The 12,915-nt window shown below is 57.5% G+C and overlaps 1 protein-coding gene across 3 annotated transcripts in view; it reads right to left on the bottom strand.

The window, feature by feature from the left end:
* PRKCZ (protein kinase C zeta) overlaps positions 1–12,915 on the bottom strand; it is a 97,980-nt gene that overhangs the window by 47,259 nt on the left and 37,806 nt on the right. The window contains exon 1 of one of the 3 annotated variants that reach the window (XM_082660364.1): positions 4,956–5,043. The exons of the other annotated variants lie outside the window; for them this stretch is intronic. Within the exon in view, the coding sequence (XP_082516490.1) occupies positions 4,956–5,028 (73 nt within the window). The 5' untranslated portion in view covers positions 5,029–5,043. Of the gene's footprint in view, positions 1–4,955; positions 5,044–12,915 lie in introns of those variants that run through there. 3 annotated transcript variants of the gene reach the window in all.

Below are 12,915 nucleotides of genomic sequence, written 5' to 3' on the forward strand. Positions count from 1 at the left end.
CCCCCGCCCTGCAGGGCTCCACGCCCACCAGCCCAGGCCTGGCCACGTGCAGGGCTTTCCACCAGTGATGATTTGAAGGTGGGCGAGTGACCAAGGGCACGAGGCGTCGGTGTGACCCAGCAGCCAGGGACCCTGATGAGGCGCCTGACGGAGGGTAAGCCCCTCTGCGGAAACCAGCACTGCAGAGGTCCGGCCGCCCGAGGAAGAGCCGGGGTCAGTCCTGGCTGTTGGGTCTCCTGCCTCAGTTTTAGAGAATCTGTTTTCAGTTGTTGGTCACTCACGGAAGCCCTTAGGAAACGCCCCCTCCTGTCCGGCTCTTCCCCCTCCCGGGGCCCCCCTGGCAGAAAGAAACCTGCGCTCCCTCAATGCCCAGCCAGCGACCAAGTCCACAAATTTTTCCTGTGGCCGAGGCTGGACTCTCCCCACGCCTCCTGCCTGCGCCTGGCCACAGCCTCCCTGCCCCGTCCCCAGCCCAGGCCCTGGGAAGCCATCACCTTTCCCGTGTGGCCCCCAACACCGACACGATCAAATCTCAGGGACACACACGTCGCGCAGGCCGTGACCTGGGCCCCCTGCCTCCTCAGGCGGGTCTGTAAGAAGGTCCGTGAACAGGGCTGCCGAGAGGCCGAGCCCAGGTGCAGCTCCGAGGGTGAGCCGGTATCAGCCCCGCGTCACAGCTGCTGCCAGCACCCTCTCCCTGTCCCACGCCCGGCCCCCTCCACGGGCATTCGGATGAAGCTCAGGTCAGCGGTTGTAATGAGTGTTTTAATACCTGTTACAACCGCTGATCATCAGAGGACAAAGGGGCAGGCACCGTGGACTCCACTTTACAGGTGAGCAAACTGAGGCCATCCAAGGCCAGGGGTCCCGGAGAGAGCTGGAGGGGGTTCCCAGGCTGCCCCGCCCCAGCCCCAGTGAGCCCACCAGTGCCTTCCGTCTGGGTCTCGCTTTCACGCCAGGAATCCCTCTAGAGGGGACCAGAAACCGCCCACAGTGGGGGGCCGGGAAGCCCCTGTGCCCGGCTGAGTATCCACCCCCAGGGATGACCCGTCCTAGTCCCCGAGCCTGTGCCTGTGTCACCTGACACGAAAATAGGGACTCCGCTGGCGCGATTAAGGTAAGGACCCTGGGAGGGGATGATCCTGGATTATCTGGGGGCCAGTGTCATCACGAGGTCCTTGTGAAGGGGAGGCAGGAGGGTCAGAGTCAGAGACAAGATGTGATGACGGAAGCCCTCAGGTGTGCCTCTCACGCAGCCCGGCCCCCAGCGGCTCGCCTGCCCCAACCATCTTTGGTCCAATGAGGAACAAGAGGGAGGCCTCTGAGAGACACAGAGACACAGAGACAGAGAGACAGAGAGACAGAGAAACAGACAGAGACAGAGAGATGACTAAGGCGGGGCCTCCCTTCCCTCATCCTGCTGCTGTCCTGGGACCACGCTGGGCACCAGGCAGGGCCCTCCCCCTGCCCTGGACTCACCCCGGTCCTCGTGGCCAGCCCTATCCACCCTGGAGGAAGGATTCCTGTCCCTACAGCACGTCTCGAAGCAGCCGGCCAGCTCTTCCTCGCGGCTCTCGGCCACGTGATCACCTCGTTCCAAATCCACTCCGCTCGGATGGCCGTTTAGCGAGACCCGCACACGCCAGCACGATCCCCGTCCTATCAACCACAAGCCCCGGGCGCGCCCACGGCTCCCCCCACCGCCCCTCAGCTCCTTTCCGGTCCCTGTCTGCAAGCAGCCTGCGGGCCCCTCCTGCTGGCCAGGGACAAGCCAGCTCCTGGTCGTCTGCGAGCACAAGGCCAGAGCGCCGCCTCCTTTCTGGGATCGAAGCACCAGACCTGGGAGAGGGGCAGCGAGGCCACGACACACAACCGCACGCCCTTTGCAGCCACGCGACAGGACGTGGCCTCAGCGCCTGAGAGGCCGGCACCGTGATGAGACCACCTTCCCACGAGGGCCGTGTCCTCCGTGACCTGAGCATCCTCGCCGGGACCGCACCACGATGCTCGAACGCCCGCCGAGGCTGCACGAATGCACAGCAGTGAACCGGGGTCAGCTGAGCAGCTGGCGGCGTCCTCGGCTGACTAAGTACCTGGACGTGTCTGACCACGAACGGAGACTTGGTGGAGAGTACACACTTCCGGTCCTGAAGGCTGCTCCCCTCACTCGGAAGATGGTGTCCGTGCACCTACCGCGTCCACCTGTCCACATGCATGTTAACCTGCCTGCGTCCACCTGTCCACACTCATGTCTCTGCACTCACCTGCCCACACTTACCTGCACGGTTCACGTGGGACCCACCCTCCAGTTCTCTCTTTCCTGGTCCTTCCAGGTCCTGCCAATCTTCTCCCAGCGCTGGACTCCTGCCCCCTTTCCCTGACCCTCTGCTGCCGTGTCTTTGGCCTCGTGGGCCGCAGCGGGCCGCACAGGCCTGCTGGCCCTGACCCACCCCACTCAGCATGGGGCACCTGCCTGGTCCACGCTCTGACCGCGCAGCTCCCGCCTCACAACAGCTCCAGGACAGGCCCCGGCTTCCCTCTCCTCCCCCCACCTCCAGCCAGGCCAGGTACCCTCAGTGTCCGAGCTCCGCCCACACCAGGGCCCAGTCCGGTCCCACCCCTCCCCCTCCCACCTGGGCAGAGCCAGCTCCCCTACCCCTTATCTCAGCTGAAACAGCGTCTCCTGGTGGAAGCAGCCCTCCCAGGGCCCTTCCAGCCACGCGCCTGTGCCCTCCCTCCCTCTAGGGCACAAACTCCACGCGGACAGGCGGCACCATCCCAGTCCCTGAAGCAGACCCGGTCACCAGGGGCCTTGTACACAGAAGGCCGCGAGGTGCGGGCGGTCTGTGGTCAGCCAGGTCTACCCTCTTCTCGCTGCTCCAGGGGAAGCGCCCAGCGTCCGCCTGGCCGCCGTGCCAGCCTCGCAGCTCCACGGGCCCCGAGTCTGGGTTTCAGCCAAAGAGAACGTAGCTGTGTGACCCCAGTTTTGATTTTCAGCTGCTGACAACCTTCGAGCACCCCATTCCCTTCCCTTGCCTCCACAGCTGAGGGAGCGGACGAGAAAGCCCCAAAGCCACCTCCTGTGGCACCGGGGGTCACAGCCCAAACGCCCTGGCCCTGCTCCCCCACGCCCCCCAAAACCCAAGCTGCTCTCTCAAGTCGCCTGGGACCGCCTCGGGGGCCCACCCTGCTCCCCCGAGAGCCTCGTGACGCCAACAGGAAAGGAACCCCACACAGTCCAGGTCACGGGGAGATGCCAGTCTCCTCCAGCCGCCCACCGCCGCCCGAACGCAGACGCCGGGAAACGCTGGCGGCCACACGGCGAGGAGCGGGTGGTGTTGCCCCAAGTCCCACGTCCCATGCAGCCCCGTCAGTTACCCTCGTCCCGGACCGTGAGCTTCCCGAGGACCGTCTTCACATCTCTTCATGGTGGGTCTCAAGGAGCAACGGCTAAACAAAGCGGCTGATGTTCAAGTACCCATACGCCCCCCCCCCGCCCCATTCTAAGAGGGACTAAGAAACAAAGTGCAGCCCCACCGCTGGGGAAGGCTTCCCAGAGAAAGCGGCTTATTCGACTTCTTCATATTAAAGATTTGTCGGGCTTCCCTGGTGGCGCAGTGGTTAAGAATCCGCCTGCCCATGCAGGGGACAAGGGTTCGAGCCCTGGTCCGGAAAGATCCCACATGCCGCGGAGCAACTAAGCCCGTGTACCACAACTACTGAGCCTGTGCTCTAGAGCCCGCGAGCCACAACTACTGAGCCCGCATGCCACAACTACTGAAGCCCGTGCGCCTAGAGCCGTGCTCTGCAACAAGAGAAGCCACCATGATGAGAAGCCCGCACACTACAACGAAGAGTAGCCCCCGCTCGTTGCAACCAGAGAAAGCCTGCGCACAGCAACCAGACCCAACGCGGCCAAAAATAAATAAATAAAATAAAAAAAGATTTGTCACGTTGATATGAATCGATTAGAGAGATGGTTAGAAAGAGTGCAGGGGCCACGTGTTCATAAAGGCCTCGCACATGGGGGGAGGGGCAGAAAAGCGAGGCTGGGGCGGGGGGGGGGCGCCCTCCCCCAGCGGGTCTGAGAGCATCTCCGAGGCCCGGCAGACACACCTGCTTCTCCTCCACATCTCAGCAGTGCATCCCACCTTCCCTCAAGAGAAGCACTGCCCCTTCCCCAGAGGGAGAGGCCTAATTATGAGAAAAACAGGAAAAGAAAAAGTGAGGGTAGGGTCGTTGCGGGCTGTGTGCCTCGCAGTTGACTGCACGTCTTTGCTTCGGGACCCTTTAGTGAGGCAGTGGGGGCATCTTTAGGCTTCTTCAAAGAAGAAGAGAACAAAAAAAAGAAGAGAACAAAATACAAGAAGTTTCTAGGAGTCTAGAAACAAACCAACAAAAACAGAACAAAAACTTGTAAGCAGACCTCGAAAAGCCCACACCGGACTCTGAGGAAAAAATATAAATTCAGAAGATTCCTGGGGCAGAGCAAGGGGTCGGGGGCGGGGGGGGACTGGCTCCAGGACCACCCTCCCACCCCCTCCCCCAGCCCATCGCCCTCCTGACCTTAGGGCCCAACCCAGAAGGACACTCCTCCACCCACCAGACAGGAAACGCTGCTCTGCTGTGTCTGGTAAAAAGGAAAAGGGGGAGAGAGGGAAAGAAAACTGGACTGTTTTTCCAAACCCCCATAACAGTCCTCCCTTGTGAAAAGGATCCCACAGACAGCTAAGTGAACCCCAGGCGGGACACTCATGATACACCATTAGCATGTGTTGATCCTACGGTGTACCCACTACTTGTCTGTTACATGTGAATTTCTGCTGTGTATCTGTTCTGTATCTATTATGTATCTATTACCTATCTACTATGTGTCTATGGGGTATCTGTTCTGTCTCTGCTACACATAATACGGGACATGTCCACCACATATCTACCCCGTGTCCACTCTGTACCGGATGCTGGTCCACGCCGAGGAGATGCTGAATCCTGTCCCCTCACAGGCCTCCTAGAGGCAGGCACTGACATCTCCGTTTCACAGGCAGGCCTACGAGGCAGCATCTGGACTGCAGGTCGGTTCAGTATTTCCAAAGCTTTTGATCCTAAACTCCTAAGTAACAGAGCAACAGACACGAGGGCCACAAAGTTGATAGGAAAACACATGCTCATGGCAGAAGTCCCACGAACCTGGGCGAGGCCTGCATCCCCGTGCACAGCTCTTGTCCTAGCGCCCCGTTCTAGTGGGTGAGGGATAGTCGGGGAGTTGTGGCCACGGCTGGGGAAGAAGGGCAGAGAGCAGGGAAAGGAGCTTTCGAGCAGGGCAGCAGGCGCTGGACCCGCATGGCAGCCCTGCAAGGCAGCCACTCCTACCCCCCATTTCACAAGAAGGGAAACTGAGGTTAGGGAGCCTTGTCCTGGAAATCAGCCTCAGACCCGCACTGGAGGCTGTCCCTGGGGTTTCACGGCCAGGGCCACCCCGAGAAGCGGGGGAGGGAGGATGCCCACCGGCCTCCTGCCAGTTAGAGGACTCAGCTGGTGCAGTTTCTTAGGTCTCTTAAACCATGTTTGAGATTCAAAACAGCTTTGCTAATTAAACACACAAAAGGGCCTGATTCTCCTTGAGATTAAGCTTTTGAAAGGCTTTAAGAATTTACTGGGGGGAAGCCCACGTTGTCACAACTAAATTCTGATGCGGGATTTACATATCGAGAGGAGACTCAAAGGTCGAGAATGAGGGGGGCAGGGCCAGCACCAGGGGAGCCCCCTCGGGATCCCTCCACAACGGAGAATCTTTTAATGTCTTTTTACTAGTTACTAAAAGTAGCTATCTCATTGTGCCGCTCATCTTAGAAAGTCAGACACAAGGAAGTCAGGAGCCCTAGGCCTCCAGGGGGTGGGACGGCATCGCAGGACAGCCCCCCAGGAAATCATGGAGTCAAGATTGCATGTCAGTGCAGGCACACCTCAGGGATAGTGGGTTTGCTTCCAGCAAAGAGAAAGCAAAGATCGCTATAAAGCGAGTCGCACGCATTTTCCGGTTTCTCAGCACATAGGAAGCTATGTCTACACTAGACTGTAGTGTATTAAGCGTGCAGTAGCATATGTCTCAAAAAATGTACATACCTTAAGTAAAAACGACTTTATTGCTAAAAAATGCTAACCATCATCTGAGCCTGCGGCAAAGCTTTTTATCATTTGTTTATTTATTGCTGGTGAGGGTCTTGCCTTGATGTTGACGGCTGCTGACTGACCAGGGTGGTAGCTGCTGAAGGCTGGGGTGGCTGCAGCAATTTCTTTCTTTCTTTTTTAAAATTTATTTATTTTTGGCTGCATTGGGTCTTCAGTGCTGCACGCGGGCTTTCTCTGGTTGCGGCGCGCGGGCTCTAGGTGTGTGGGCTTCAGTACTTGTGGCTCGTGGGCTCTAGAGCTCAGGCTCAGTAGTTGCGGTGCACGGGCTTACTTGCTCCGCGGCACGTGGGATCTTCCCGGACCAGGGCTCGAACCCGTGTCCCCTGCATTGGCAGGCGGATTCTCAACCACTGCGCCACCAGGGAAGCTCCACAAAATGTGTTTCTTGTTTGTTTGCTTTTTAAATTTTTTTTTTAATTGAAGTATAGTTGATTTTTGTAAAAATTACTTTTATTGAAGTATAGTTGATCAAAATGTATTTCTTAAATATTAAGACTTGAAAGTTGAAATTCCTCCTTGATCCACAGGCTGCAGAATGGAAGTTGTGTTAGCAGGCATGGAAACAACATTCATCTCGCGCTCTGGGGTGACCAGGTACATTGTCAACGAGCAGTAATATTTTGAACGGAATTTTTTTTTTTTTGAGCAACAGGTCTCAACAGTGGACTTAAAATATTCAGTAAACCATGCTGTAAACAGACGTGCTGTCATCCAGGCTTCGTTGCTCTTACAGAGCACAGGCAGAGTAGACTTGGCCAAATTCTTCAGCACTCTAGGATTTTCAGGCGGTAGGTGAGCATTGGCTTCGACTTTAAGTCACCAGCTGCCTTAGCCCCTAACAAGTGAGTCAGCCTGTCCTCTGAAGCTTTGAGACCAGGCACTGGCTTCTCCTCTCTTGCTTTGTAAGTCCTGGACGGCATCTTCTTCCAATAGAAGGCGGTTCCGTCTACACTGAACATCTGTTGTATAGTGTAGCCGCCTCCACGAACGGCCCGAGCTGGATCTCTTGGATAACTTGCTGCAGCTTCTCCATCAGCACTTGCTGCTTCCTCCCCTTGCACTTTGCTGTTATGGAGACACAGCTTCTTTCCTTAAACCTCATGAACCAGCCTCTGGCGGCTTCAAACTTCTCTCCTGCAGCTTCCTCCCCTCTCTCAGCCTTCACAGGACTGAAGAGGGTGGGGCGTTGCTCTGGATTAGACTTTGGCCTAAAAGAATATTGTGGCTGGTTTGATCTTATACCCAGACCACTCAAAACATTTTCCACATCAGGGACTTCCCTAGCGGTCCAGTGGTTAAGACTCCGCGCTCCCAATGCAGGGGGCACGGGTTCCATCCCTGGTTGGGGAACTAAGATCCCGCATGCCGCACGGCACAGCCAAAAAAAACCCAAAACAAAGAAAAAACAAACTTTCTCCATATCAGCAATAAGGCTGTTTCGCTTTCTTATCATTCATGTGTTCACTGGAGCAGCACTTTTAATTTCCTTCAAGAACTTTTCCTTTGCATTCACAACCCGGCTGTTTGGTGCAAGAGGCCTAGCTCTCGGCCTGTCTCAGCTTCTGACACGCTTTCCTCGTTAAGCGCAATCATTTCCAGCTTTCGATTCACAGTGAGAGACGTGCACCTCTTCCTCTCACCTGAGTATTCAGAGGCCACTGCAGGGTTATTAACTGGCCTAATTTCAGTGCTGTCGTGTCAGGGAATACGAGGACCCGAGGAGGGGGAGGGAGGGGGGAACGGCTGGGGGGTGGAGCAGTAAGAACGCACACGACACTCGTGGATTAAGTTCACCGTCTCATAAGGGTGTGGTTCGTGGTGCCCCCAAAACAATTACACAGGTCACCGATCACAGATCACCGTAACCAACGCAATAATAATGAAGTCTCCAATATTGTGAGAGTTGCCAAAACGTGACACAAAGGTATCCTCGTCCACAGGAGCTGACCCTCGTGACAGTGACCACACGAGGTTGTCCACGGAGAGGACGGGACACAGCCTTCAGATCCAGGGGCAGAGCCCTGGGAGCAAACCTCAGAGCTCGGAAACCAGGAAGGCAACCAGCAGGACAGGGCAGCTCAGGGCCACGGGGCTGGGGACAGAGGAGACGTCCTGGTGGCAGCGGGTGACCTTCGGGCGAACGGGGTGACAAAGCTAGATGTCAGCACAAAAGCTGCAGCCTCTGTGGAACCCTGGGTCCCTGCAGATGGTCCCCCAAGGGACGTGTTTTTCCAGGTGGCAGATTTTGAAATAACTGTAGCAAAACAGCATCTACCACTGCAAAATAAAATGAAACCAAAGAAAAGACTGCAGCCTGCAGTTGGGCTGAGACCGGCTCCTCCTTTGCCCTTGGGCCGTGATCACGGGGGCAGGAAGACCCTGGGGATACCTACGTGCTTCGCGAAGACGAGAAATAACTCGGGGTCTGAACCAGCTGGTTCAGAGCACGCGGTGCACGCAGCTCACTGCCACCAGGGTGCGGAATCCGAGGGCTGTCTCTTCCCACAGACAGCATCCTCATCTCACTTTCGTTACTTCGAAAATGCAGTTCAAGTTTTTTCTGCTCCTTGCAAGTCATCTGATTTAGCTGGATGTGGACAAGTGACGTCCAACTTAACTGGAACAGCAAACTGGTCACACCCAGGATGCAGTTTTGTTGAACAAATGCCTTACAGGCTCACAAAATGCACAACTAAGGGGTGACCGGAGGCTCCTGTGTGGCCGCCACCCTCACCCTCACCTCTCTGGGTGGTTCCACCAGCAGGTCTTCCCAGTTCCTCTGACCAGCCATGTTCCCCGCCCTCTGCCCCCCCAGGAACCCCCGCCCCACGGCCATGTTGGTGGTCCTCTGCACTTCGCCTCAGGGGTCACACCACGCCCCGCCCCGGCACCTCCTTCGCCCCCCGCACCAGCCCCACTACCCAGTGTTTCCGCCTTGGTGCCACTTACGTTAATTACAAGCTGGAACTTTAAATTATCATTTTGCACATCTGCTCATTAACCAGGCGAGACCGGGAGTGTATCCTCCAGGTCACTGGTTTTCCCAGCATCTGCCCGACCCGGCATCCGGGGGCCGCCACTCAGGTACGTGGAAGGAAGGAAGCCCGTCTGTGTGAGGACCCCGGGTGTGTGTGTGTGTGTGTGTGTGTGTGTGTGTGTGTGTGTGTGTGTGTGTGTGTGTGTGTGTGTGTGTGTGTGTGTGTGTGTGTGTGTGTGTGTGTGTGTGTGTGTGTGTGTGTGTGTGCGCGCGTGCGCGCGGCTGAGGATTCAGCAGAGACTGAGGTCATAGTGGACCCCTGGGTGTCTGCGAGAAGCCATGAGTCAGGAGCAAACCTGACGTCCGCAGGGGACGCTGCTCCACGTTCCCTGACTTGCGACTTACAGCCCAGGACCGTTCTGATTCCCGTGGAACCACCACGGCAGCAGTGCACCGAAGCCGCTTCCTCCAGAACTGTCACCTACCACTCAGGAATACATCAACATCAGCACACGGGCTCCGGCACCTACTGAAGACAAGCTTGGTGCCAGGCATGTTTACACACTGTTTCATTTAATCCCCACAAAATCCACGTGATTCAGTGCCTTGTGTCCACATCTACCACCTGGAGATGAAATGGAGGCCCAGAGAAGAGGTGGCCCACCCAAGACCGGAGTGGGAAGTAGGGGCAGCTGGATGCCAAGGCCCGCGCTCTGGGCCTCCTGGTGGTTGGGCCTCTGGTGCTGCCCTGGCCCTCAGGGACCTATGATCTCGCGTGAGTGGCCCAGGCACACGGAAAGCCCGCCCCATCCGAGGGCTGAAGCCCCAGGCTCGAAGGCACAGAGGAGCCACTTCTCCACAGCCGCCAACAGGCAGTCAGATGCTGACGGCCGGGGCCCCTGGCCCTGCTCGGTGGTGGCCTGGGGAGATATGCAAACGGGTGGGGGGCCCGGGGGGATCCAGGCAGAGCTTGTTATAGACACGAAAGGAAAAGAGCTCAAAACCGAGCTTTCAGAAAAATGACTGGAAAGCAAGAGATTAATTCAAGGCCAAGAACAGCCAAGACGGGAGACAGGGGCCGAGGATGGGAAAGGAGGCCGCGGCAGGAGCCTCAGAAAAGACCCCATACCCCGTGGCGACTGCTGTCCACACCGTGGGCCTGCACCTTCACACACAAGGATGAGGCCACGGGCCTGGGATGCGCAGCTCGGACTGGAACCAGGTTTCTTCCATCTCTTGCCAAAGACGGGGTCCAGAGACAGAGACAGGTGCTGCCCCTGGAGGTGGGGGAGGTGATGGCAAAGGAAAACCCCAACACCGCGCATCGGAGGGAACATTCCGGAGGACGCGTGGGCTCCCAGGGAACGTGGCTGCACCGATGTGACAAGCTGGGAGGTCACCCGAGGGGCTGGGGACAAAGAGGTGTCCATGTGGTTCCCAAAGTCAGACTGGGAGAGGGACACGTGGACCAGGACCCAGCACCGAGGCCTCTCTACCTCGTGCCCACAACCCTGCCTGCAGGTGAGCATCCGTGTCCACACCTGCGATTACCTGGCACCCCCCACCCCCACCAAGGCAGCCGTGCCCAGTGCAGTTCCAAGCGTGGGGAGGTCTCCGGAACAGGGGGCCCAAGTACCGCAGGTCCCTCTGTCCATGGCATCCACGTCTGTCTATCCACAACCACAGTGTGTCCACACTCACCCACACCTGTCTACACAGCATCCAGGCCCGACCACGTCATGTGCGCGCGGTGTCCACACCCGCCCGTGCCTGTCCATCCCCAGGAGGAGACATTTTGCAAGGGAACAGCTGCTGCCAGCGTAGCCCATGGGCCGTCCGCCTCCTCCCCACAGGCTGGGGGTCCCGGGCCTCGAGCTGCAGCCTCCCTCATAGCAGGAGACCCGTCGCAGGCGCTGCAACTTCTCTGTGAGTCTGTTTCCAATGATCCGTCACACGGCATCCCTGTGCGTCCTGGGCCGGGTCTGTACCTGGAGCAGCAGGTGTTTCCCCCACCCATGTGGGGAGCAAGTGCATCTGAGGCCCGTGAGGTTTATGATACTGGAGCTGCTGGGACTGACACTCAGAGCCACCGCCTGACTCCGCCAGCCGGCCCGGCCCCTCCTTTCTGAGCACAGGGGCCTGGACCCCCGGCCCGCGACCCGCCCCCCACTGCCCTCGCCCTCCGCTCACCTTGCTCACCTCCAGCTAAACCATTCTTTAGTGCTTAAAAATAATTAAATCAGGGCTTCCCTGGTGGCACAGTGGTTGGGAGTCCGCCTGCCGATGCGGGGGATACGGGTTCGCGCCCCGGTCCGGGAAGATCCCACGTGCCGCGAAGCGGCTGGGCCAGTGAGCCATGGCCGCTGAGCCTGCACGTCCGGAGCCTGTGCTCCGCAATGGGAGAGGTCACAACAGTGAAAAGCCCACGTACCACAAAAAAAAAAAAAAATTTAATTTAAAAGCTCCCTTTGTACAAAAACAGATCAGCTAAAACCCGTGAATAATTTATGCTTGTTCTGTTCACTTCCAAGAACATCAACGTGGAGCTCAGGGAAGTTTCCGTCCTAAAGGAGCCCGTGACCTTCAGGTGCACGGGACCCTAGTGCTTCTTAAGGCCCCAAAGCGGAGGAGGTGGTTTGCACTTACCAGCAGGCGCCCCCAGGGAGGCCGGGAGCAGAGGGAGGTGCTGGCCGCCCTGTGCTCTGTCCCCCTGGGCTGGCCCCGAAGTGGGACCCCGCTGCCTGCCTTCCTCGCAGCTGAGCGAGCCCCCCAGGCTCTCCCATCACCCCACAGACGGCCCAGAGTCCCAGGCTCACTGCATCTCGTTCTGTTCTCCCAGGAGCCGCCGCACATAGGAAAACATGCTGGGGGCGGGGGAGTGCTGAAATGATGGGGCATCCGGGGAGGGCTGGACACAGACGGTGCAGCTGCCACGGGCGGACCCCACGGGAGGCAAGGGTCTGCGGCAGCAGGAAATGTCTTACTGCAGCCATGCTGCCCCAGACCCACGTCCCCGTGGGGATGGAGTGACTCACAGGCCCTCCGTTGCCTCCTGATTCAAGACTTCCTCCTCCACACAAGTCTTTTTCCTTCTTAATGAACTTGTATGCTATAAAAATAAGCTGATGAAAGACTTGGAAAATATCAGAAGACGTAAAAGAGAAGGAAAACAACGGTCCACCTTCGCGCTGACATCGCAGGTGCACGTCTGCTCTCCACCCTGAAGCCAACGCCTCGGACCGCCCCTGCTCTGCTCGGGTGACGTGGTCAGGAGAAGGCGGGGCCCAATGTGCACGCTTGTGGTCTGTCATTGCACACTTACCAGGACAACCCAACACCACACAGGCGGACAACCTGACTCTAAAATGGGTAAAGGACTTGCACAGACATGTCTCCGAAGAGGATACAGTAGACTGATAGCCAACAAACCCGAGGAAAGATGCTCAGCGTCACTGATCACCAGGGAAACGAAGTCAAAACCACAGTGAGACACCACCTCACACCCAACAGGGTGGCTCCTATCAAACAAACCCAGAAAATACCAAGTGTTGGTGGGGATGTGAAGAAGCTGGAACCCTGTACACGCCGGTGGGAACGTAAAATGGCGCAGCTCCTACGGAAAATGGTCTGGCGGTTCCTCAAAAACCTAACAATAGAATACCATACAATCCAGCAATTCCACTTGTGCATATAGCCCCAAAAGAACTGAAAACAGGGACTCGAAAAGGTATTTGTACACCCATTTTCAG

This window comes from Grampus griseus (assembly GCF_964374135.1).
Source record: "Grampus griseus genome assembly, chromosome: 1".
NCBI lineage: Eukaryota > Metazoa > Chordata > Mammalia > Artiodactyla > Delphinidae > Grampus > Grampus griseus.